We start from the raw sequence: 26,695 nt of genomic DNA on the forward strand, positions 1-26,695 counted from the left end.
CCTAGTGAAGAGAAGCGGTACGCATAATGGATTGCTAAACATAAAAACACAAGTATTCTCTACCTTTGTCGCTAAGGTAAACATTTGGCTGAGGTGGATCCTATTTACATTGATCATCTTTAAAATGTTTCTCCAGCTTAATTGGGGTCCACCTTTGGTAAATTCAGAGGATTGGACTAACTCTGCAGTAACCTACTCATCAGGCCTGTATGGTAGTGTAGATAAACAGTAGCCACTCCTTAGTAAAAGGCAGATGGCAACCCACCTGTATTTTGCCCAGAGGCACCTCAAGGAGTTTCAGTCCATGAAAGACAAAGTTCTCTGTTTAGATGAGACAAAGATTAAACTTTTTGGCGTGAATGTCAGACGTCAAGTTTGGGGGAAACCAAGCATGGCTCAGCATCTGGCCAATACCATCCTACAATGAATACGTACAATGAAGCATGATGGTGGGAGTATCATGCTGTGGGGATGTTTTTGAGCGACAGGAGCTGGGAGACAAGCCAGGATTGAAAGATGAATGCAGCAATGTACAGAGAATTCCTGGAAGAAAACCTGCTCTAGTGCGCTTTTGACCTCAGATTGGATCGACGGTTTTTCGTTCAGCAGGATAACCCTTGGCACACAACCAAGATATCAATTGAGTCACTTGAGGACAATTCTGTGAATGTCAGATCAAAAAATGGCTGTTTACTGATGCTCCCATCCAACTGGATGGAGCTTGAGAGGTGAAGTTTCATTAAATATGCCACCACTGTTCAAGCCTCACACACACAAAACATAACATAGAATGATGGTTCAAAAGGTTTTTCAAGTCAAGTCTGACTTCTGATAGATGTTGGTCTAGAAAAAAAGTGATTAGAAAATACTTTTCACTGTCAGTTTGCAAAAAGGGGCCAAGACATGAGAAATCCATCAAGAGTGCTGAATGCATATTTCAATGAGGCTTTTGAAAAATAAAATGTTGCTAAAAAAAAAAATGATTTGAAAAAAAAATGCAGGAAATCAATTTTACTGCACTTTTTTGCACCCCAATGTAATGGTTGAGCTGATTAGAAACAAAGTGCTGAAGGCACTTTTTTTTCATCCTAAGTTGCATGATGTAAATTTGTACTTGTCGCCTTCCGTGACCTTAATAAACCAATTCTAAACATGGAGAGAGGCTAAACCACCATGGCACACTACCTTGCTCAGGTGTTACCTCTATACTCTGCAATGCTGTGACTGCCTTGTTAAGTTCACAAAGTGCCTAAGGTTATATGAGATCAATGCCAAGGATGCAGCTGAGAGAGACCCACTCTTAAAACACGTCAGCTAGGAAATTAAATTGGGCCATATTCTCCCATTCGCTTCTCAGACCTTTTTGATGCACTTGGACTTGTGCACATCATTTACGTGTATTCTCCCTTTTCTGACTTCTGACAGGCCAACTGTGTGTAAGCTGTGAATGAATGCCGAAACACCAAAGAAGAATGATGCATTGACAGTGCAGGCTGCCTGCAAGCCTTAGATATTGTTTTCCTCACTTTTTCCTAAGACTTGAGAATGTCATTGAAATTCGTGTAAAAGATAAAGCACACTTTAAATTTGAAAAGGCCTCATGTAGCGGATGAATTGTAGTTGGCCAGTCAGAATGCATACTGTTCCGGCGACACTTACACTTTGAAGGAGAGTGTGCTCAGCGTTAAAACAAATAAAAACAAGTGATTAAATATAAAACTCACCATTATGCCATTATGATGAATGTAGTTGTTGTAATTAGTGGGAGGCTGGATACCTGTGCTTGCACGGTGAGCGACTGGTTAGCACATCTGCTTCACAGTTCTGAGGACCTGGGTTATGTGTGGAGTTTACATGTTCTCCCCGTGCCTGTGTGCAAAAACATGCACGGTAGGTTAATTGAAGACTCTAAATTGTCCGTAGATATGAATGTGAGTGTGCATAGTTGTTTGTTTATATGTGCCCTGCGATTGGCTGGCAACCAGTTCAGGGTGTAACCTGCCTCCTGCCCGGAGTTAGCTGGGATAGGCTCCAGCATACCCGCGACCCTAGTGAGGATAAGCAGTGTAGAAAATGGATGGATGGAAAAAAACTTTGTGGCTGTGGCAATTTAAATAAATTTGATAGCTTTCTGGAAGTCTTTTTTAAACAATATTATTAGTGGGCTATATTGTAACTACATCTAGTCTTCAAGTGCAATATGATGTTTCACTTTCCTGGGGCACTTGACTTACTACAGTGTCTGAAGCACGTACAGTAAGAGGAAATGTGCTTTAATGGCTGGGAGAGTACGCGCAAGGGCAGATCTGCCAGGGAGTGTGCGTATCTTAAATAAAGGTACGTAAATGACAGACTTAAGTCGATGGGAGAATCTGGACAGCCAGAAAAGTGTGCAGTGCTTCTCGCTTATGCACATGAATGCATATAGCTATTAAACATAAGAAGGCTGCATTCCTTATTCACTTCAAAATTAAAAAAGGAAGAGGAGTTTAATACCCTCCAAAAATTTGTATCTAGTCAAGCCTCAAGTTTCTGGCCTCTCTCTGACCTCTCTAAAACATTGCGGGCCAGCTACTGTCCTATCAGTGGACAGAGGTGGGAGTTACAGGTGTGTAATAGTAAAACTGAAAGCTATCAACAATGGTGGTCAGTCTCAAGGCAAATAGAGAGACAAAAAACATTCACTCTTACATTCACGCCATCACTAAGTGGCAACTGAACCCATGCTACCTGCACCAAAGTCAGGCGAATGTATGCGCCAAACATACCTTTTGGAATTATGGCCAAAAAGTCTAACTTTTGTTTCATTAGAGTCCTTGGATCACCAACCTGAGAAACTGAAACTGAGAACTGCTTGTTGGGTGCTGATTATTGCGAAAGGCTACCAGTTTGATACACACTTGCGAAACATTTTTTTCACAAATTGGCTTTAATACATTATTATATATTATTGTTCATAATTAATATTAATTTGTGAAGACATTAATCATGTTAATGATTTCTCACAATAATTTGAAGACAGTTAAAAATCAATATGCAACACTTTTTTTCTATATATCTCTGCCAGTGTTTACATTTTCAAATGATCACTTCTACAACATTCCAATAAAATCACAATGTCCCATTCCTGGTGAGCTATTTGACTCATGGGGTCCTTGGGGGCTACCTTGTGCCCATGGGAATCACGTTGGTGACCCTGGCATTAGACCATAACAAATTTTCCCAAACACGTGGGAAAATGTCGATGCACATTTGTGGAACCACACAATGACACGGGACGAGTGTGACTTAGGACCCAAATACAACACACTGGGAAAGTTCGAAAGGACTTTAATATTCAATTTGAGATCAACTGTGACAGATTAAATACAGGCCAGCATACAGTTCAGTTTAGGGCACTCAACTGCACGGTTCACAGTCGAGAGGTACAGGCTTTGAAGATCGGCCAAAGTGATGCAAGACTTAGTAATCCACAGATAGGCGCTCAGGAAATGCTCATATTTCACTGTTCTCAGAAGCCACGATTCACAGAGAGCAGAATGAGGAACTCACAGTCCTAGCAGAATTCCCAACAGCCACGGGGACAGGAAAAAGCATACATCAAAAGGCAGAAGTTTCATGGGGTCATGTTATAGAATCCTGCTTGTATCTTCGTCAAACATTGTTACCCCGATTGCATCATCAACAAGGCCTTAAACAGGGAGGTGTGACTGACTCTGGTTAGTAACACCTGATTGGATGACAAATTGGCTGACAGACTGACTGTTCCATCACAGTGTGGCGCCCAATCTAATTCACCAATCATACGGCACAAGGCTGCACACAAACCCTTTGTGGGCCAATCAAAGTGACTCATTTTGGGGGAAAAATGATTTTTATTTTTGTATTAAATCAGAAGTGACTCACGAGTTACTCTTGTAGTTTTTTCCACTGAGTACTTTTTTACTCGGAGAGCCCGGACACCCTGCGGAGGAAACGCATTTTGGCCGATTGTATCCGGGATCTTGTTCTTTCGGTGACGACGCACAGCTCGTGACCATAAGTGAGGGTAGGAACGTAGATCCACCAGTAAATTGAGAGCTTCGCTTTTTGGCTTAGCTTCTTCTTTACCACAACGGACCGATACAAAGTCCGCATCACTGCAGAGGCTGCACCGATCCACCTGTCGATTTCCCGTTCCATTCTTCCCTCACTCGTGAACAGGACCCCAAGATAATTGAACTCCTCCACTTGGGGCAGGATCTCATCATCGACCTGGAGAGGGCATGCCACCCTTCTCCGACTGAGGACCATGGTCTCAGATTCGGAGGTGCTGATTCTCATCCCAGCCGCTTCACACTCGGCTTCGAACCGCTCCAGTGAGAGTTGGAGATCACGGCTTGATGAAGCCAACAGAACCACATTGTCTTCAAAAAGCAGAGATGCAATTCTGAGGCTGACAAAAGGGCAGCCTTGGACTCGGACTCGTTTCCGGTGAGTCCAACCCTCACCGGAAACGAGTCCGACGTACTGCCGGCAATGCGGACCAAACTCTGACATGAAAACAGCTCATGTCATTCTCAGTAAAAGTGAACAAATGTTTCATTCCTGGATCACTCACTGCATTATTACGATAAACTGAAAAAAAGCCATCAGTGGCAGGACATTACAGAGTCATGTTTTTTTTGGTCAAAGACATAATGCTAATTCAGACTGTTTAAAAGGATGGCCAACACTCAAAAAGGCTTAATGTCGGACCCTGCTTTGTTATTTGCTAGAAAAAGTCTTGTGCAGAGAGAAAAAAAAGGTTGCCTTTGATGTGGATGGCTGTGTCGAACAATTTTTTTGACCCTCATAAAACTACTCAGGAATCATAAAGAGAACTGATAAGGAATTTGATTGACATTTGGCATTGATCTTGATAAAATCTTATCAATTCTCAATCAATATTTATTAGCCTATTTGTGCTTAGAATATTTACTGATTTATTTTGATGTCTTGTAATTTAATTCTCAAGCGATTAGAATGTCTGCCTGACTGGTTAGAATGTCTGCCTAACAGTTCTGATGACCCGGGTTCCAATCCGGCCTCGCTTGTGTAGAGTTTGCATGTGCTCCCCGTGCCTGCGTGGGCTTTCTCCAGGTACTCCGGTTTCCTCCTACATCCCAAAAACATGCATGGTAGGTTAATAGAAGACTAAAATTGCCAGTAGGTGAGAATCTGAGTACAAATGGTTGTTTGTTTATATGTGCCGTGCGATTGGCTGACAACCAGTTCAGGCTGTACCCTGCCTTTCGCCCAAAGATAGCCGGGATAGGCTCCAGCGCGCCCGCAACCCGAGTGAGGCTAAGCGGTATGGAAGATGAATAAAAATTTTAGTTCATCATCTTTTGTTCTCAATTTTAAGACTTGTTTATATAACATGTTTTTCTTTCGACATCTCTTTGCTATCCCATTAGTCATCCATAGCTTTTTCAAACCTTGATGCTTCCTGATGAATTTTTGATGGGCAATGTATTTTCGTATAGTGAGATTATGGCCTACAGAAATGGTTGGTATGTAAGATTGGAGTCTTCATAGTGTAAATCCATCCATCCATTTTCTGAGCCGCTTATCAGAATCAGAATCAGAATCATCTTTATTTGCCAAGTATGTCCAAAACACACAAGGAATTTGTCTCCGGTAGTTGGAGCCGCTCTCGTACAACAGACAGTCAATTTACAGAACACTTTGGAGACAGAGACATTGACAAAAAACAAAAAAGATGCAGAGTCCTCTAGCACTTAGAGCAGTTCGAATGACTAATATTGCAATAGACCGGTGCAATGACCATTGTGCAAGGGGCGCTGATAATTTGGGACAATGTTGGTTGTGCAAATGTTACAGATACTCCTCAATCAGTGTGCAAATGGAGCAGATGCTACTCTGGCATGAGTGGCCAGTATATGCAAATAGTGCAGCATGGCGAGACAACTACAGTGAGTGCACGAGTAATACATAATTGGCCCCACAGAAATGTGACAACGAACTCAAGTCAAAAAAATTGCCAGCTTGTTGTAATGGAATTATAGGTTAGGTGTTTAAGAAGTTGATCGCAAGAGGGAAGAAGCTGTTGGAATGTCTACTAGTTCTAGTTTGCATTGATCGGTAGCGCCTACCTGAGGGAAGGAGCTGGAAGAGCTGGTGACCGGGGTGCGGAGGGTCCGAGAGGATTTTGCACGCCCTTGTCTTAGTTCTGGCAGCGTGCAAGTCCTCAATGGTGGGACAATCCTTTCAGCAGTTTTGATTGTCCGTTGCAGTCGGAGTTTGTCCTTTTTTGTAGCAGCACCAAACCAGACTGTGATGGAAGAACACAGGACTGATTCGACTACCGCTGTGTAGAACTGTCTCAGCAGCTCCGGTGGCAGGCCGTGCTTTCTCAGAAGCCGCAGGAAGTACATCCTCTGCTGGGCCTTTTTGAGGACGGAGTTGATGTTAGTCGCCCACTTCAGGTCCTGAGAGATTGTAATTCCCAGGAACTCGAAGGTCTCGACGGTTGACACAAGGCGGCTGGACAACGTGAGGGGCAGCTGTGGCGAAGGATGCCTCCTGAAGTCCACGATCATCTCTACAGTCTTGAGCGTGTTCAGCTCCAGGTTGTGTCGGCCGCACCACAGCTCCAGCCGCTCCACTTCCTGTCGATATGCAGACTCGTCACCGTCCTTGATGAGGCCGATGACAGTGGTGTCATCTGCAAACTTCAGGAGTTTGACAGTCGGGTTCGCTGAGGTGCAGTCGTTCGTGTAGAGAGAGAAGAGCATCGGAGAGAGGACACAACCTTGGGGCGCCCCAGTGCTGATGCTGCGTGTGGATGAGGTGGCCTCCCCCAGCCTGACCTGCTGTGTCCTGCCCGTCAGAAAGCTGTAAATCCACTGGCAGATGGCAGGTGAGACGCTGAGCTGGAGAAGCTTGGATGAAAGGAGTTCAGGGATGATGGTGTTGAACGCTGAGCTGAAGTCCACGAACAGGATCCTCGCGTAGGTCCCTGCACTGTCGAGGTGTTCTAGGATGAAGTGCAGTCCCATGTTGACTGCATCATCCGCAGACCTGTTCGCTTGGTAGGCAGGTCCAGCAGGGGACCTGTTACACTCTTGAGGTGGTCCAGCACGAGACGTTCAAAGGTCTTCATGACCACAGATGTCAAAGCGACAGGCCTGTATTCATTCAGACCCGAGATTGCAGGTTTCTTGGGGACTGGAATGATGGTGGAGCGTTTGAAACAGGATGGAACTTCGCACAGTTCCAGAGATCTATTGAAGATCTGAGTGAAGATTGGAGCGAGCTGGTCCGCGCAGACTTTGAGGCAGGATGGGGACACATGGTCTGGGCCTGCCGCTTTGTTAATCTTTTGTTGTTTGAAGATGCGTCTCACATCCTGTTCATGAATGGTTAACACAGAAGTCAGAGGTGTGATTGTGGTCGCGGGTGCGGCCGGGTGGGTGTGTGGTGTGAAAGTGTCCTTTTCAAATCTGCAGTGGAAAGTATTCAAGTCGTTGGCTAGTGTGCTATTGTTCTCAGCTTGGGGGGATCGTCGCTTGTAATTAGTCAGCGATTGGAATGCATGCCAGACTGATTTAGAGTCGTTTGCGCTAAACTGTTTTTCCAACTTTGCTGCATAGTTTCTTTTTGCAATGTTAATTTCTTTAGTCAACTGGTTTCTAGCTCGATTATACAGGGCCCTGTCCCCGCTCTGATATGCGTCCTCCTTAGCTTGGCGAAGCTGCTTAAGTTTAGCAGTGAACCACGGCTTGTTGTTGTTGAATGTGCGAAAAGATTTTGTTGGTACACAAACCTCTTCACAGAAACTGATATAGGATGTGACAGTGTCCGTATATTCATCCAGGCTGCCAGCTGAATTTTCAAAGACACTCCAGTCTGTGCAGTCTAAACAGCTTTGAAGTTCCATCTTGGCTTCATTTGTCCACTTTTTCACTGTTTTCACTGTAGGCTTCGCGCATTTACGTTCTTGCCTGTACGTTGGTATTAAGTGAATTAAGCAGTGATCAGACGAGCCCAGGGCTGCACGAGGAATAGCACAGTATGCGTTTTTTTACCGTAGTGTAGCAGTAGTCTAAAGTATTATTTTCCCTGGTAGGACAGTCGATATGCTGCTTGTATTTAGGGAGTTCGTGGTTGAGTTTAGCTTTGTTAAAGTCCCCGAGAATAATGAGGGGTGAGTCCGGGTGTTTTTTTCGGCGAGCGTTAGCAGTGCGGCGTTCGTGTTAGCTTGAGGCGGGATGTAGGCTGCAGTCAGGATGAATGATGTGAACTCACGTGGCGAGTAGAATGGTTTACAGTATAAAAATAGCGACTCCAAATGCGGGCTGCAGTGTGTGCTGAGCACCGTGACGTCCGTACACCATTTTTCGTTGATATAGAGGCATATCCCGCCGCCCTTTGTTTTCCCCGATGATTCAATGTCGCGGTCCGCTCGATGAATGTGGAAACCGGGAAGCATAATGGCGCCATCGGGTACAGCGTCGCAAAGCCAGGTCTCCGTGAAGCACAAGGCCGCGGAATGTCCGAAGTCTTTACTGGTCTTTAACAGAAGATGAAGCTTGTCCATTTTATTGGGTAGGGAGCGTACATTCGCGAGGTGGATCGACGGGAACGGCAATCTGTGTCCTCTCTTGCGGAGTTTCCCTCTGTGGCGCCGCTTCCGTCTCCATGCGCCGAAAACCGCGGACGCCGCTCCGGTGAGTGACTCGGGGAAAAAACTGAGCGGATTTGCGAAAGTTGGTGACAGAAAGTCCGGAGTAGCCTCCTTGATGGTTAGCAGGTCTCCCCTTGTGTAAGTGAGTCGTGTAAGGTCTCCAAAGACGGACGAAAAACACAAAAACAAAAACAATACTAGAGAGCGCGTTACCGAGGCGACCACACTGGTAGGCCCCATCCTCACAAGGGTCGCAGGAGTGCTGGAGTCTATCCCAGCTATCATCGGGCAGGAGGCGGGGTACACCCTGAACTGGTTGCCAGCCAATCGCAGGGCACATATAAACAAACAACCATTCGCACTCACATTCACACCTACGGGCAATTTAAAGTCTTCAATTAACCTACCATGCATGTTTTTGGGATGTGGGAGGAAACCTGAGTGCCCGGAGAAAACCCACGCAGGCACGGGGAGAACATGTGAACTCCACACAGGCGGGGTCGGGGATTGAACACCGGACCTTTTAGAACTGTGAGGCAGACGCTAACCAGTCGTCCACCGTGCCGCCCATTTGTGTAAATCTCAAACCAATTTTCTTTTTCTCGATCTCTCTTTAAGGCAGCAGTGGAATGTTGTGTTTTAGGTCTTATTTCTGTTAAGTTGGTAATTTGATTTACTTTTTATCAGAATAATTTTGTAAAATTGGAAAAACAGTATTTTATGGTCAATTTTATGTGGAAGTATGTTATCTATATGTGTGGCTGGATCTATAGTTATTTTACTAGGTTTTCATAATTACAGGGAAAAGACACTATCTACTATCCATTGTATTAATAAAGTCTGGTTTTTTTTGGGTCCATGGGTTTAACAAATCAACATTGAAATTCCCATACATTATCCACATTTTTTTATCATTTGAATTTCAAGCATGTCAACTTGTCAAATGTCTTCTGAGACACAGAACATTGGCATCCTAATCAGGGACTCAGTACATCATGACCAATTTTAAACGGCTCGTGGTACAAGACACCAAGGACACCCCAAACTCAGATCATTACAAATGGGATTAACTATGTACCAATGCAATACCTATTATCAGGCGATCACACCCCGGCTTATCCCTTTCAAAATAAATAAGAAGTGACATGCATGTCGTATAGAATTACAAAACTCTGTGGTCACGAGCCTGAGGTTGTCTCTTGGCAGAGACTGCAGAAGGATTATTATATCCCAGTGGTGTGTGAACAGCAATGTTTTTGTAAAATGAACAAAAATAATCTGGTTTATTTTCCTGGACCAAAATGAGTAATTGGGAAGGTTGCGTTCTCACTTAATACTCAAATACTTAATATCCAGCGGAAAATGTAACATTAAGGTTCAGGCTCTCTATGAAAACAGTGTCATTTAATGATCCTGGTCCAGGAATTTAATGTACTCTACATGATGTCTGAATCCTACAAAAATATGTGTCGTATTCATGGGTAAAATATTCTATGTCATTGTATAATATATACTGTAGATTTAATGCCGTTTTAGTTTAATTAAATGAATAGGTATAAGCATGGAAACTATTGGCAGGAACCTTGAGAGATGAGAATTAGACCAAAGTGAATACTCCAGTTTTAATCTTATAATCAATCCCCATAGGAAGTACAAAAATATATTCATACTAACTACAAAACCAGGGACTAATTAAAACCGTATTTAGATGCTGTTTTAATTATTTAAATGCCAAGAGATTGTGGCATAACTCTTGCAATGTCACTGTGTACAGATTTTCTTGAAATGATTGTTTAGCAAATAAAGATAAAATAGCTCCTCTGCATTATTAATACCCATGTTGTTTCATTAGCTTTTTTTTTTTTTTTTTAGACCCTAGGCAGGAATCTTATGAATTTCATTTCCCATTAAGAGAGAAGAAATCCCACCGTGTCCCTTTTGTAGCTGATAAGACATTAGTGCGGACACACAGTTTGTTACCTAAGACAGCAAACATGCACTGAAAGCAGTGGTTTTGCATCTCACTCTGATTATGTGCATACAATAGAATACAATAAAACACAATAGAACAGCCTTTATTGTCATTGCACTGTGTAGAATGATATTGCCTCAGGGGGTTAAAATAATGTTTACAAAAGACAGCTCAAAATTTGCCCTTAAAGTGCCAGCATGTGGATGACCTGCAACCAGACTCTTGCATTGCTCTGAAAGCATTTATTTAGTTTCTGCTGTACCATTGGGCATGACCAAGACACCTCATAAATTTCTTTTTGCTCCAATAACACATGGTTAGTTGTTTCAGACAGCAGTTAGTAGACCTGAAAATATATCACAAATTTGCAATTTATGTGACGATAAAAAATAAAGGACATACGCAATACAAAATAGGCTGCATTTTACACTTGAAAATGTGGAAGTCCACGTACAGTTTCTGTGCCTATACGGCATCTTATTTGACTATACAATAATTGCCTCCCAGAGTTGCTATTTCGATGTATACTCAGAGCAGTAAAATGTTACGGAATGTCCGTATTTTGTAACGGAAATCACTGAACGTTGATGCGTTACGGCCGTAACACTGATTGTTCTGCACATTGGGGGGAACATAAAATATCCAGCATTACCAGCTGGATTGAACCACATTGAACAGCTGCTTGTTGCATGCTATTTTATTACGAATTTTTATACTGTATGTTGGCAGCTCTGTATACTGACATGTACCTTCATAGATCTTCTCTTGTATGCACCATTGGTTCTCACTAGGGTTGAGGTCAGGGAATGATTGTGGCCACACTGACTTTTTCTCCCTTTATATCCATAGCAGCCAAACCTTCAGTTGGATTTCTTTTCAGTCTCCCAGCCTTGCTGGGCTGTGGCCATCCACAAACAAGACCTCCATCCATTTGGACCCTCCAATATAGCACTATATAGTAGCAATACCAGTAGTATAGAGATAATAATAATAATAATAATAAAAAAAATACTCTTCATCAGTCTTCTATCATATGACTCTTGTTCTTAAAAAAAAGAATACTTCAAGGCATGTCCTGTTCTTATTATTTCCGCAGCAAACAATGACTCCTTTTTTTGACTCATCACAAAGATATTTGATACATTTCCACAAGGATGAGTGCTGACGATATGTCATTTCAATATATTTATGTGCATAAAAGTACCATGTCACCCACAAGATCACCATCCACAGTTGCATGTAGATTATACCAACAGAAACGTATCATGGAAGAAAATATGGAGTCGTCTTCATATCCTACAGTATATCTTCCATTTCCATATAGTTTATAAGCATAGAATTGTGCACCCCAAAATTAGTTCGGCCATCCATTTTTGACTGTTTTTGTTCAGTCTAGCCAATCACAGTGCACAAGCTTTCACATTCATTCAGTTAAAGCGCTGTCTGAACGTGGTCTTTGTGAAAGATGTTAATGTTATGTTTTAAAAGGGATATATTGACGCTGACGCAGAGATATCCATTTAGCATTCCGTTCATTATTATTGCTTTAGTTTGCAGTGATGTTAAACTGAAAATCATTCAAAGCATCATACTGCGAAGTGACTGTGTTTTATGTTGGTGATAAGCAAAAATCTTGCCAAAAGCTCTCAGTATGCTGCAGTGCATTTAGTACCTTTATGACAGTGTCACTCAAAACTGACCCATTATTATCTTTTTATAACAATTTTGATACAGCCCCTGTAATGAATCTAATTTTATCAGTCGGATTGTGTTTATTAATCTTGCAGGCAAGTTCATCATGTATTCGGCGTGATGGCGTGAAGAAATTATGATCGATGTGGACATAAGCTCTATGAGCGCGCAAGCTCTCTCTGGAGGCTATGCTTGTATATTTGTGTTTGTTTGACAGTAGTGTAGCTTTTCAAGGTCATCAGGGCCTGGAAAGTATTGTTGCCAGAACCAATGGGAACTCAAGTGGGCAATGATTTGAAGGAAAAGAGAGAGAGATGCTTGGTTTGTTGACATATGCAGAAAAAAGGTACACTGTGTAAATGCATTTTATTAATTTTTTATTTTTTTCTATTCCCTGGATGAGGCGGCACGGTGACCGACTGGTTAGAGCGTCAGCCTCACAGTTCTGAGGACCCGGGTTCAATCACCGGCCCCGCCTGTGTGGAGTTTGCATGTTCTCCCCGTGCCTGCGTGGGTTTTCTCCGGGTACTCCGGTTTCCTCCCACATCCCAAAAACATGCATGAATTGGAGACTCTAAATTGCCCGCAGGCATGACTGTGAGTGCGAATGGTTGTTTGTTCCTATGTGCCCTGCGATTGGCTGGCAACCAGTTCAGGGTGTACCCCGCCTCCTGCCCGATGACAGCTGGGATAGGCTCCAGCACGCCCGCGACCCTAGTGAGGAGAAGCGGCTCAGAAAATGGATGGATGGATATTCCCTGGATGATATTCTTGTCAGTTATAAACCTTATCCGCTGTGTCCACAGATGGGGTTCCTTAACCAATATAAACTGTGAGGCCAATACTAATTGATGTGTCTTCAAAAGAAACACAATTTTGTCCAGTCAGCATGATGTCGACACAGTTGCCACAGTTACCCTGAAAAAGTAATTTAGCGTAATTTCTCGTGTATAATGCGGACCCCCCCCCCACCCACAAAAAATTGTCAAAAGTCAATAGTGCGCATTATACATAGCTATAGGGGCAAATGGAAAAAAACGTTCACATTTTATAAATGTATGCCTCCATCTAGTGGTTATAAAAAAGCTGTACACTTAAATGTGTTTCGCCTGGTCCTTCATGTTTTCTTTAAAGAATTGTACCCATCTTACAAATTCTGCCTGGGTAATCAAATGTATGAGCACAACTGTGTTTTCTAATTTACGAAATAAAAGTAGGGCTAAATCACTTCTTTAAAGACTCTTAACTGATAAACAGACAGACACAGACTGTAACAACCCTGCCGATTGTGTGCGGGTCCATAAACTGAGTGTGTCTGCGCATAGTGTACAACGAACCGTAGTATTGTCCTCCTTAGAGAAACATGAATTAGTGACTGTATTTTCATCTTGAGTATGCCAATCCCTTGTCCCCGTTTGCGCCGCTGGCTTCTTGGGTACACGTGAGTTGACTATGTGCTGAAAATGCGCGATAAGCCACGTGACGTCATTGCCCCAGATGGCTCCGTTGATAAATATGTATGTATTTTTATATATAGTTGCATATATTTACATTGTAGTGAGTCGTGTGCATTTTAGTTCGGGAAAGTGAAGAATATAGTGGATTTCCTTTGTTTTATTAGTCATTATGTTGGAGTCACGTAGATGTTGTCCTATGCATGATCCAAGGCCCCACATTATAAATTAATAAACTCCCACCACACTCACCATTTTTTTCCATGTTCGTTTTTTCTCTCAGGAAAGGAGTTTACTCCAATGACTCACACAGGTTGCAATTTTTATTCGTTTATGTTTCTCAAAAATTCCGCAAATCATGTTGACAGAATTCTGGGCGTTTTCTCTTCTCCCTAGAGCCGAGCCTCGTGTCTGGTTTGCAGGCGGAGAGAAAATGGGGCATCTTTCCCTAGTCACCCCACAATTTGTATATTACAACACAAGTAATGGAAGGGGGCGGTGTTCCTCCTCGCAGCTGGCTTTTCTCATGGTCATCTTGACCTTCTGCCTTCCGGCCTTTCTCTGATGGATGACTTGTTTCCCTGTAGCTGTCTGCTAGAACATTCCGCAACCTTCCTCTTTTGCAAGATCCTGTAAACAAGTTGCCAAGCACACTCCCTGCAAGTATATTGGACGAGCTAAAATATTTTCAAGGTTACTGTGGGGCCACTAGTGTAAACAATCTCATACAGAATACTAAATCTATAAATACAATAAGAATTGATAACATGAGAATTCTATTGTATGGTGTATACGACAATTCATAAGATATGTCTTCTATTCTATGTCTAGTATAACAATTACTACAGGTAATTACGTTTGGTTTATATGATCACTTTCAATTACTTTTGATGTAACAGCAAATGTAGCTTGTAAGCCGGGCTTCCATGCGACGTGCACCCGTGCTAAATTGTCTCATGCTACCGATGCTATTGATCTCCTGCTGGTAACACTGACTCGTGTGCATGGAATGCAACAACTTGCCGGAAGACAGAAAATCATTGGCTGACTGTCAGATTTTTAGGTACTGGCCTTTAGGCAACAAAGCCGCCCCGTGGCTGCAGGGATGTTAGCCAGCAGGAACAGAGCCAAGAAGACAAGAGCCGGGAGTCAAAGGGTTAAATACCCAGGGGGTGTGTCTAAGGGACAGGGGAAGTAGAGAAGACCATGCCCATAAAGGAAATGGTTTTAAAAATCACATATTAATCTAAAATACTCCCAAATTTCTACTCTTACTCATAGAGCAAGCATATAGAATGATTGTCTAAACTTTAGTCTTGGCAAATCAACTAATTGTTAAATACAACATCATTTCGTACTGTTTGGCTTCAAATCAAGACGAACAGTTCTCAAAGTCTCACAGCTGGAGCTGTAAGACGGACACAATAATGATGTAGACATCAAGGCGTAAAAATATTTCTGAAGGTTTGTTTGATCGCTACAAACAAGGCATTTCTTGAATATGCTTTTAATGTCCATGGCCACCATCTCTAACCACCAGTGGGGGGTGGAATGGTGAGGGTGGTGGGTGGTTGGTTGACCATGTTCCATTGTTCAGCAGTCATCAATCACTTCCTTCATATTGGAACATATGTTCAAGTGTGGTTGTCAAGTAAAATGTTCCTGACGTGTTATTAAAGGTACCTAGAAGACGCCGAAATGGGTGTTTGTCTTTTTTGTTTGGCAAGTCATTCGGTGACTGTTAAGGTTTATTTGACGTGATGGGTTTTCGCCGGGCGGCACAGTGGACGACTGGTTTGAGCGTCTGCCTCACAGTTCTGAGGACCGGGGTTCAATCCCGGCCCCGCCTCTGTGGAGTTTGCATGTTCTCCCCGTGCATGCGTGGGTTTTCTCCGGACACTCCGGTTTCCTCCCACATCCCAAAAACATGTGTGGTAGGTTAATTGACAACTCTAAATTGCCCGTAGGTGTGAATGTGAGTGCGAATGCTTGTTTGTTTGTATGTGCCCTGCGATTGGCTGGCAACCAGTTCAGGGTGTACCCCGCCTCCTGCCCGATGATAGCTGGGATGGGCTCCAGCACGCCCTAGTGAGGAGAAGCGGCTCAGAAAATGGATCGATGGATGGATGGGTTTTCGCCGGTGCCATTTGGGTTTGTCGCTCTCGGGTGGACAGGACCTGGCGTCCGTTTTTACCGGCAAACACATGAAGACGTGCTTGTGCCCAACGGCAGCGGCGAACAAAACTGTTAACTATCTTCAAATAAATGACCAGTCACCTCTGTGCAACACTTGGATTAAGATTATATTGTACAAAGGAGGATTTCACGATGTGTAGAAGTCTGACATGCTCCCCCTCCCGGTCCGAGCCTCAGCCTACACCGCGTGGAAGTTCAGTCAAGTCAATTGGGTGAGTGAAACGGTGGGTTGCACACTTGCAGTGATGGTGTTTAGTGTTTATTTTAGTCTTAAAACCACCGTAAGAGCTGATGACAGACATAAAAATAAAATATAAATGACTTTACCATACTGGAAAGAAAGTGGAAACAGTCACATTACAAGCTTAACATTGAGCTAAAATTTCACCAAAGGTCAAACTAGCAACTTTATATCACAATGAATTGGGGTAAAATTCCCTAAAACATTGTCTCATTACATTACAAACACTAACCTTGTGTCTCATCGGTGGGTAGGTAAAGAAATCAACGTTTTACAGAGCATTTGTTTCCATTCATAACTCTTTTTCTTGCATACCGTTTTACTTTCGTTTTTACCGGTGTCGTGTGAAGTTATTTCTCGTGCCAAAATGCTGAGTTCCGGTGTGTACCCTTCAAAATAAAAGGCTATGTGGTTAAAACAGGAAGTCAAGTTAAAACATAAACCATTCGACGTGATAAAACAGTCCCAAATAACTATTTTAACGATGCTATATTTAACTTTCAGCAGCAACAATAATAAATAAATAAGTCAATTGCCTTACTTCCACACACATTACCTTTTCAGTTTATCAGTTTATTTTTGAAAGGGGACAATGCAATTTCATAAAACACATGAAGTACACATGGTTAAAAAAGCCAGAATTAGCCAGAAGGCTAGTTTTCATCTGTAGTCCCCTGGCCATGATGTAAAAAAGCAGTAAAATACATCTACAAGACAATATAATACAGGATACATAATCAAACTATACTATTAAGAGAGAATAAAACCATAATTTTTTTGATCATAACAAAAAGGCAACATAACATACTTGTCTTTTAGTGTTGGCAGCTATAGGTGTTAACTAGCCACATTTTCAGTTTTTTTGTGAAGGCCTTGTATGTTGTAAGCAGTTTAACCTCCTCAGATACTGAGTTCCACTCACCAGCGCTCCTCACTGACCAGGCTGACTTACTGAAAGTGCTCCTGCGCAGAGGAATGAGACAGTCACCTCTGACAGAGCCTCGAGTGACACGCTCAGAGCTGTTTCTTTGGCTGATGAACTCAGCCAGAGGAGCTGGGGCCAAATCATGCAGTACTTTATAAATCAAATTTAAATCTGCAAATATGTGAAGACTGTCCCAGTTTAAAAGACTGTATTTTTTTTAAATTGCACAGTGATGATAGTGCCTTGGTTTTTTATCCATCGCTTTAATTACTTGTTTGTACAAAACTTCCAATGGTTTTTTTGCATTCTGACCAGCCTGGGACCAACTGGTTATGCAATAGTTAAAGTGACTAAGAATCATTGAATGCAGGTAAACTTTGCAGCTTCAGTTGACATTTCATTCCGAATTGCACGAAAATTTGCGAGGTTTAATTTGACATTTTTACACAATTTGTCAATAAATGCAGCCCTATGGGGGGCACAAGTCAGTGCAAACTGTAGGCCGGTCCCAAGCCCGGATAAATGCAGAGGGTTGCGTCAGGAAGGGCATCCGGCTTAAAACCTTGCCAAACAAATATGAGCGTTCATCCAAAGAATTCCATACCGGATCGGTCGTGGCCCGGGTTAACAACGTCCGCCACCGGCGGCGTCAACCTGCAGGGCGCTGTTGGAAATTCAGCTACTGTGGGTCGAAGTCGAAGTCAAAGAAGAAGAAGAAGAAGAGGTGGAAAGCGGGTTCTTCGGCAGAAAGAGAAGAGGAAAACACAGAGCCTAGAACTGAATGTGGGGACTTTGAATGTTGGGACTATGACAGGAAAATCTCGGGAGTTGGTTGACATGATGATTAGGAGAAAGGTTGATATATTGTGTGTCCAGGAGACCAGGTGGAAAGGCAGTAAGGCTAGAAGTTTAGGGGGAGGGTTTAAATTATTTTACCATGGTGTAGATGGGAAGAGAAATGGAGTCGGGGTTATTTTAAAAGAAGAGTTGGCCAAGAATGTCTTGGAGGTGAAAAGAGTATCAGATCGAGTGATGAGGCTGAAATTTGAAATTGAGGGTGTTATGTGTAATGTGATTAGTGGCTATGCCCCACAGGTAGGATGTGACCTAGAGGTGAAAGAGAAATTCTGGAAGGAGCTAGATGATGTAGTTCTGAGCATCCCAGACAGAGAGAGAGTCGTAATTGGTGCAGATTGTAATGGACATGTTGGTGAAGGTAATAAGGGTGATGAAGAAGTGATGGGTAAGTACGGTATCCAGGAAAGGAACTTGGAAGGACAGATGGTGGTAGACTTTGCAACAAGGATGCAAATGGCTGTAGTGAACACTTTTTTCCAGAAGAGGCACGAACATAGGGTGACCTACAAGAGCGGAGGTAGAAGCACACAGGTGGATTACATCTTGTGCAGACGATGTAATCTGAAGGAGGTTACCAACTGTAAGGTAGTGGTAGGGGAGAGTGTGGCTAGACAGCATAGGATGGTGGTGTGTAAGATGACTCTGGTGGTGGGGAGGAAAATTAGGAAGACAAAGGCAGAGAAGAGAACCATGTGGTGGAAGCTGAGACAGGACGAGTGTTGTGCAGCTTTTCGGGAAGAGGTGATACAGGCTCTCGGTGGACGGGAAGAGCTTCCAGAAGACTGGACCACTGCAGCCAAGGTGATCAGAGAAGCAGGCAGGAGAGTACTTGGTGTATCTTCTGGCAGGAAAGGAGAGAAGGAGACTTGGTGGTGGAACCTCACAGTACAGGAAATCATACAAGGAAAGAGGTTAGCTAAGAAGAAGTGGGACAGTGAGAGGACCGAGGAGAGGCGAAAGGAATACATTGAGATGCGACACAGGGCAAAGGTAGAGGTGGCAAAGGCCAAACAAGAGGCATATGATGACATGTATGGCAGGTTTGACACAAAAGAAGGAGAAAAGGATCTATACAGGCTGGCCAGACAGAGGGATAGAGATGGGAAGGATGTGCAGCAGGTTAGGGTGATTAAGGATAGAGATGGAAATATGTTGACTGCTGCCAGCAGTGTGCTATCGAGATGGAAAGAATACTTCGTGGAGTTGATGAATGAGGAAAATGAGAGAGACGGGAGAGTAGAAGAGGCAAGTGTGGTGGACCAGGAAGTGGCAATGATTAGTAAGGGGGAAGTTAGAAAGGCATTAAAAAGGATGAAAAATGGAAAGGCAGTTGGTCCTGATGACATTCCTGTGTAGGTATGGAAGCATCTAGGAGAGGTGGCTGTGGAGTTTTTGACCAGCTTGTTCAATAGAATTCTAGTGCGTGAGAAGATGCCTGAGGAATGGAGGAAAAGTGTACTGGTGCCCATTTTTAAGAACAAAGGTGATGTGCAGAGCTGTGGCAACTATAGAGGAATAAAGTTGATGAGCCACACAATGAAGTTATGGGAAAGAGTAGTGGAGGCTAGACTCAGGACAGAAGTGAGTATTTGCGAGCAACAGTATGGTTTCATGCCTAGAAAGAGTACCACAGATGCATTATTTGCCTTGAGGATGTTGATGGAAAAGTACAGAGAAGGTCAGAAGGAGCTACATTGTGTCTTTGTAGATCTAGAGAAAGCCTATGACAGAGTACCCAGAGAGGAACTGTGGTACTGCATGCGGAAGTCTGGAGTGGCAGAGAAGTATGTTAGAATAATACAGGACATGTACGAGGGCAGCAGAACAGCGGTTAGGTGTGCTGTCGGTGTGACAGAAGAATTTAAGGTGGACGTGGGACTGCATCAGGGATCAGCCCTGAGCCCCTTCCTTTTTGCAGTGGTGATGGATAGGCTGACAGATGAGGTTAGACTGGAATCCCCGTGGACCATGATGTTTGCAGATGACATTGTGATCTGCAGTGAAAGCAGGGAGCAGCTGGAGGAACAGTTAGAAAGATGGAGGCATGCACTGGAAAGAAGAGGAATGAAGATTAGCCGAAGTAAAACAGAATATATGTGCATGAATGAGAGGGGTGGTGGGGGAAGAATGAGGCTACAGGGAGAAGAGATGGCAAGGGTAGAGGACTTTAAATACTTGGGGTCAACCGTCCAGAGCAATGGTGAGTGTGGTCAGGAAGTGAAGAAACGGGTCCAAGCAGGTTGGAACGGGTGGAGGAAGGTGTCAGGTGTGTTATGTGACAGAAGAGTCTCTGCTAGGATGAAGGGCAAAGTTTATAAAACAGTGGTGAGGCCAGCCATGATGTATGGATTAGAGACAGTGGCACTGAAGAGAAAACAGGAAGCAGAGCTGGAGGTGGCGGAAATGAAGATGTTGAGGTTCGCTCTCGGAGTGACCAGGTTGGATAAAATTAGAAATGAGCTCATCAGAGGGACAGCCAAGGTTCGATGTTTTGGAGACAAAGTTAGAGAGAGCAGACTTCAATGGTTTGGACACGTCCAGAGGAGAGAGAGTGAGTATATTGGTAGAAGGATGATGAGGATGGAGCTGCCAGGCAAGAGAGCTAGAGGAAGACCAAAGAGAAGGTTGATGGATGTCGTGAGGGAAGACATGATGGCAGTTGGTGTTCGAGAGGAGGATGCAGGAGATAGGCTCTCATGGAAAAGGATGACGCGCTGTGGCGACCCCTAACGGGACAAGCCGAAAGGAAAAGAAGAAGACACAATTTGTCAATATGGGCTTTAAAGGAAAGCTGTGAATCTATTATTAACCCAAGATATTTGTATTGGCTGACAATTTGCATTTTTTCTCCATTAACAAGTATGTCGGGGTCAGTTGATACTCTATTTGTTTTAGTGAAATACATGCCTACAGTTTTAGAAACGTTTAGCTGTACACAGCACTCCTGCAACCAAGTTGTGACACAGGACATTGTATTAGTGAGTTTAGCAGCAACAGTATCTTTGGAGCGACCATGAACAAAGAAAACTGTGTCGTCTGCATACATTACGCACTCTGCTTCAGAGCAAACAGTGGGCAAATCGTTGATATAAAGACTAAATAAAAGGGGGCCTAATATTGATCCCTGAGGGACTCCAGAGGTTAGCCTAAGAGACTCTGATCTGCAGTTGTTAACTGATACAGATTGTGTTCGGTCATGCAGATATGATTCAATCCAGCTCACAGTTTTGCGAGAGAAGTTAAATTTTGAGAGCTTGGTAAGAAGAACAGTGATTTACTGTATCGAAAGCTTTCCTGAGGTCCAAGAAAGCTTTCGATACAGTAAATCACTCTGTTTAGCTCATAGATTTGATATTGATACTGGTTATAAATAAACCCGAGTTGAATGGTAATTTTTGTTATTCTGCAGGCTGCTAAGAAAATGGATGTTCATAATTTGGACACCCTTTATTTAAACCATGCAAACTTTTTTGACCCAGCCGCCTAAAATAATCGAGAGTCGTTTGGAACCGGAATTGAAATGAGGAACCGGAATCACTCAAATTCAAACCATGCCTAGGTTTCACAATGGTGAAAAATCAAACAATACCTACCATGCACTACCATGCACCGAACTACCATGCACCTTATTCTGGACCACTGCACTGGAATTATCCATCCGTTCTTTGAACCGCTTATCCTCTCTAGGGTCGTGGGTAGGCTGGTGCCTATCCCAGCAGCACCCTGAACTGGTCGTCAGCCAATCACAGGACTCATATAAACAAACAACCATTTACCATTCACACTCACACCCATCACAACTTATTTAAATAAAATACTGTATAGTGTGTGGAAAGGTTTAAAAGGAGCTATAGTGTCCATCATGACAAAATTACAGTATAGACCAAAAGTTGTCGTTTTTTTTCAAACTGTCACAAACACATTGCTCAAACTGGTACACTTTGCCTTGATTAAAACTTTCCAGAAGAGACCTCTGTCTGGGTGCGGCTGTTGCACCTGACGCTGCCTTCTCCATTGCCTGGCTTTTGGCGTCGTGAACCTCTGGATGTGGAGTCTTGAGGTGTTTAAACAAGTTGCTGGTACAGTGTTCCCTCGTTTTTCGCGGTTAATGGGGACCAGAACCCCCCGCGAAAGGTGAAAAACCGCGAAGTAGGATTTGCCCCCATACCCTCCCCCTAGGAATTTTCGTGGATGTGTATGTGGGTACGAGAATGTTTAAAATAGTATTTAACAGTATTTATACTTTACATATTTGAGACAAAAATTACAACAGTCCACGTATTTACTTAAATCTTTAATTATAAAACCTTATACAGTAATTAACATTCATCAACATTGCCTTCTGAGAGAGGCAAAGAGGCTTGCGTTGGTGGCGGAGGAGAGGCTCTCACTTGACTCGTAGAGGCTTTAGGTTCACTCGGATGGTGTAAAACCCCAGGTTTTACATTGGAGAAAAACATGGTGATGGGTAGTTGTTGTCTTTGTTTTTTCTTTTGCTTAAAAATTCGCATGTACAAGGACATAACCCCGTCTCTTATTACGCGGAGTTACCACACGTTTCGATTCCTTATTGAAGCAGTTTTGCGGATGTTTTCTTCCTCTTCCTTGATGTACCGCACTGTAGATTCATTCACGCCATAATGGCGTGCCACAGATGCATAACTTCTGCCCTCTTTGATCAAATCTAAAAGTTTCACTTTTTCGCTGATGGTCATCATCTTCTTCTTCCTCTTGGACGCCCCGGAGGAAGCTTTCGCAGGGGCGGCAGCGGCATTGTAAGGGCTAACGAGCTAGACCGCTACACGCATTGTTACAGTATGTGAACCCACACATGACACAAAACCAAGTGAAGCGGTGACTTATTGGACGACGCAGATGCTGGTTCGTGGGCTAGTGAGCTAGAGGGCTATTGGGCCAAATGTTAGCCTGTGGACTGGCGTTGTCCAATATATCCAAGTACAGTAGCTCGCCCAACACGAGCAGTAGAGTTCTGTTTAAAAATAGCAACAGTCTGCACGTAAATGTGTCACGTAGTATTAGCAAAGAAAATGCTGCATAAACAGTACACCGCTAATATGTCCAATGACAAATAAATACTGACTTTAATGCACGCACAACATTATAGAATAAACTTCATAGCTGCTTGCAGTTTGTCTCACTACAGAAAAAGGAGTGAGGCAGGGGTGCCAAAGAGGTGATCTGACTGGCCTTTGGTTGACAGCAGTGAGCTCCTTGTAGTTAGGGCATTACAGTACGTCAGCAAAACTGATTTTATTTTGTAGTAACCAGTAACGCAGATCGTGTGGTTTTTTTTTAAAGAAGATTTTCTTCTTACGAAGTATTTGTACTCTACCTAATCCATCTGAGGTGAACCTGAACAGGATAAACTGTAAATGTAATTATCGATGGGTAATTTAAAAAAAATCCCCCTTGAATTTTAAGTTTATAAAGAATGTTGTTGGAGGCTGGTCAGACAAGAGAGGTGAGAAATCACAGAGTTACATTGCCTGACTTGTGACTTTAATTTCTGCACAATTTGAACAAAGCCCATTTGCAGTCACTTGAGAGACAAAACATTTTGGAAATTTAATTACCGGTAATTGGAACTGGGGGAGGGGTTCTAGAATTTGAGGTTTAGGGGTGCTGAGCTCGCAGCCAGGCAAGACAAATTTCACTGTTTTGTTCATCTATCCGTTCTGAGGACCAGGGTTCAATCCCCGGCCCCGCCTGTGTGGAGTTTGCATGTTTTCCCCGTGCCTGTGTGGGTTTTCTCCGGGCACTCCGGTTTTCTTCCACATCCCAAAAACATGCATGGTAGGTTAATTGACAACTCTAAATTGCTAAGGTGTGAATGTGAGTGCAAATGGTTGTTTGTTCATATGTGCCCTAATTGGCTGGCAACCAGTTCAGGGTGTACCCCACCTCCTGCCCGATGATAGCTGGGATAGGCTTCAGCACGCCCGCGACCCTAGTGAGGAGAAGCGGCTCAGAAAATGGATGGGTGGATGTTCATGTTTGTGAATACTTTGACTAATAATATGTGAACTCTTGTTTTTGCTCCTCTCTCTCTCTCTGTCCTAAAAGGAGCAACAACGTTAATGGACTTCCAGTCAGCAGGGGGAATTCTAGGATCAGAGGTTCAGGGGTGCTGGGATTCATTTTAGGAGTTTTCAGGACGGGTTGAAAATGGGCTAGAAATTTCTATGATTGGAACATCTCAGTGCTCTAGTTGTGTGGGTTTCAATTCAGTTGTTAGTCAAAGGGAGACTAAACAGTGAAAGATCACAGAGAATAATAATGTGTTTAATTTGGAAATGAGGTGCACTCTTTTATATTCACTGGTATATTCACTTACTATTGTGGTATTATGGTCAAGATGCCAATGACTGCTATCATTTATGCCTTCTATTGTGACTGTCTTGTGCATTTTTCACACTTTCTTCATGTCAAGCAAAGCAACTCACCCAAAGCTGAACATGCTACCATTGAATCATTGAGAGGAGAGGCTCACACGTTCATTGTGCGCTTAATTGCTCTGCAAAATGTCAATGCGCTTCTCATTTCCAACAGTTGAAATCTGGAATCGCTTTGCTATACAATGAGGGGACCAATAATTCCTATGACGTCTGCCTGAAACTAACCAAAGAGGTATTAACCATACAGAAGCTGGACGTGGTTTGCACAAGAGGAAGTGAATCCCAAGTAAATGTAAGTGCCCCTAGGGGCTTCAGACTTGTATTGCGATTCATGCTGCATAACTCCAGACCACTTCTGTCACATTCACAATATCCTTTTGCCAATAAGAAACTCACACTTTCTAAAGTACAGAAATGTAGTACTCCGAAGACAAGAAACTGGCGGTCTGGGCTTGAGCATCAAAGTAAGCAGATCCACTTTTAATTTCAAAAACATTGCAGTAGAAATGAAAAGTGCTTTGTCAAGCAAAGGTGACTGTCAGAGGTCGACGGTTTCATCTGTCTCTCTCTCGCTTTTCAGGGGGGTGCCGAGAATAATGTGCCAGTGGTTATTTCCAAGATTTTTAAAGATCAAGTTGGTAAGAATGTAGTTTATCCCACTCAAAAGTGCACATCTAAAAGTCTTTGATCAAGGTGAATAGAAATGTTCACATATGGAGAAAATATTCCTGCCTTTTGATGATCTTGCAAACAAAATTTATTTTCAAATAATTTGCAAAGATGAGTCTTGGCATAGAGGGTACATGAAATTAAAATAAATGTTTACATTTCTTAATAAACTTGAGAAATATGTTTGTATGTATACATACAACAAAGACATGCTTAGTTCATCTTGTTCAGTGGAATAAAGACAGGAGTAAAGTGATAGCATTTGACCCAAATGAATGTGTAAAACACTACTTACCGTAATTTCTCGTGTATAATGCGCACCCATGTATAATACGCACCCCCAAAGTTGACCTCAAAATTGTGGAAACCCCTTCTACCTATGTATAATGCATTTTTACAATGCATGATTTTGCTTCCACCCTTATGATCAAAACATTAAGCATAATCTGTATTTTGTTAGTTTTTTTCCAAAAATTATTCTGAAGTGAAATACTTTATTTGAACACATAACCCTTTCTTTTTATTTACTTGCTCCTATTTTGAAAGTTCACAGCCCTACTTTTATTGAGTAAATGAGAAAACACACAGTTGTCCTCATGTTTGATTAGCCAGGCAGAATTTGTAAGATGTGTACAGTTCTTTAAAGAAAACATGACGGGCCAGGCGAAACACATTTAATTTCATTTTAATGGGATTCAAATTAAACATTCAAGCATTTCAGAAAAGCATTATTATTAAACAAAACATAACCATAAATAAATGAATGATGGTTGTTGTTCAGTCATCATTCATATTTAAAAAAAAAACTATATTTCACAAATTATTCCAGGGTATTTAATCTTATGAGCACAACTGTACACATGCAATCATACGTATACGTGTCATATTGGAATGAAAGTGTAGGCTACACCTTTTTCATAACCACTAGGTGGCTGTGGCATATTAGAATGAAACTGTACAGCTTTTTCATAACCTCTAGATCAGGGGTGTCAAACTCATTTTTGTCACGGGCCACATTGCAGTTATGACTTCCCTGCGAGGGTCGCTACAACTGTGAACCCATATAAATGAAAGATTACTTCATATACTGTAATTACAGTATACACAACACATTGATGAATAACCAGTTTTGAAATCATCCATCCATCCATTTTCTGAGCCGCTTCTCCTCACTAGGGTCGCGGGCATGCTGGAGCCTATCCCAGCTGTCATCGGGCAGGAGGCGGGGTACACCCTGAACTGGTTGCCAGCCAATCGCAGGGCACATAGAAACAAACAACCATTCGCACTCACAGTCATGCCAACGGGCAATTTAGATTCTCCAATTAATGCATGTTTTTGGGATGTGGGAGGAAACCGGAGTGCCCGGAGAAAACCCACGCAGGCACGGGGAGAACATGCAAACTCCCCACAGGCGGGGACGGGTATTGAACCCCGCACCTCAGAACTGTGAGGCTGACGCTCTAACCGGTCGGCCACCGTGCCGCCGTTTTGAAATCAGAAGCCTATAAATACATATTTTTAAACTATTACATTTCTTTTCAAAGGGGGATTGGTTAAAAAAAATGCTTGCAAATATCTCAATGGTATTACACCAGAAC

General features: G+C 42.8%; 1 protein-coding gene across 3 annotated transcripts in view; it reads left to right on the forward strand.

Annotated features, from left to right (window-relative positions):
- Positions 1-26,695, forward strand: part of sntg2 (syntrophin, gamma 2) — a 117,174-nt gene that overhangs the window by 1,960 nt on the left and 88,519 nt on the right. For 2 of the 3 annotated variants that reach the window (XM_061795316.1, XM_061795315.1), the window contains exons 2-4: positions 24,580-24,717; positions 24,833-24,889; positions 25,006-25,063. The exons of the other annotated variant lie outside the window; for it this stretch is intronic. In XM_061795316.1, coding sequence (XP_061651300.1) covers positions 24,580-24,717; positions 24,833-24,889; positions 25,006-25,063 — 253 coding nt within the window. The remainder of the gene's footprint in view (positions 1-24,579; positions 24,718-24,832; positions 24,890-25,005; positions 25,064-26,695) is intronic. 3 annotated transcript variants of the gene reach the window in all.

Source organism: Phyllopteryx taeniolatus, chromosome 13 (assembly GCF_024500385.1).
Source record: "Phyllopteryx taeniolatus isolate TA_2022b chromosome 13, UOR_Ptae_1.2, whole genome shotgun sequence".
In the NCBI taxonomy this organism is placed as follows: Eukaryota; Metazoa; Chordata; class Actinopteri; order Syngnathiformes; family Syngnathidae; genus Phyllopteryx; species Phyllopteryx taeniolatus.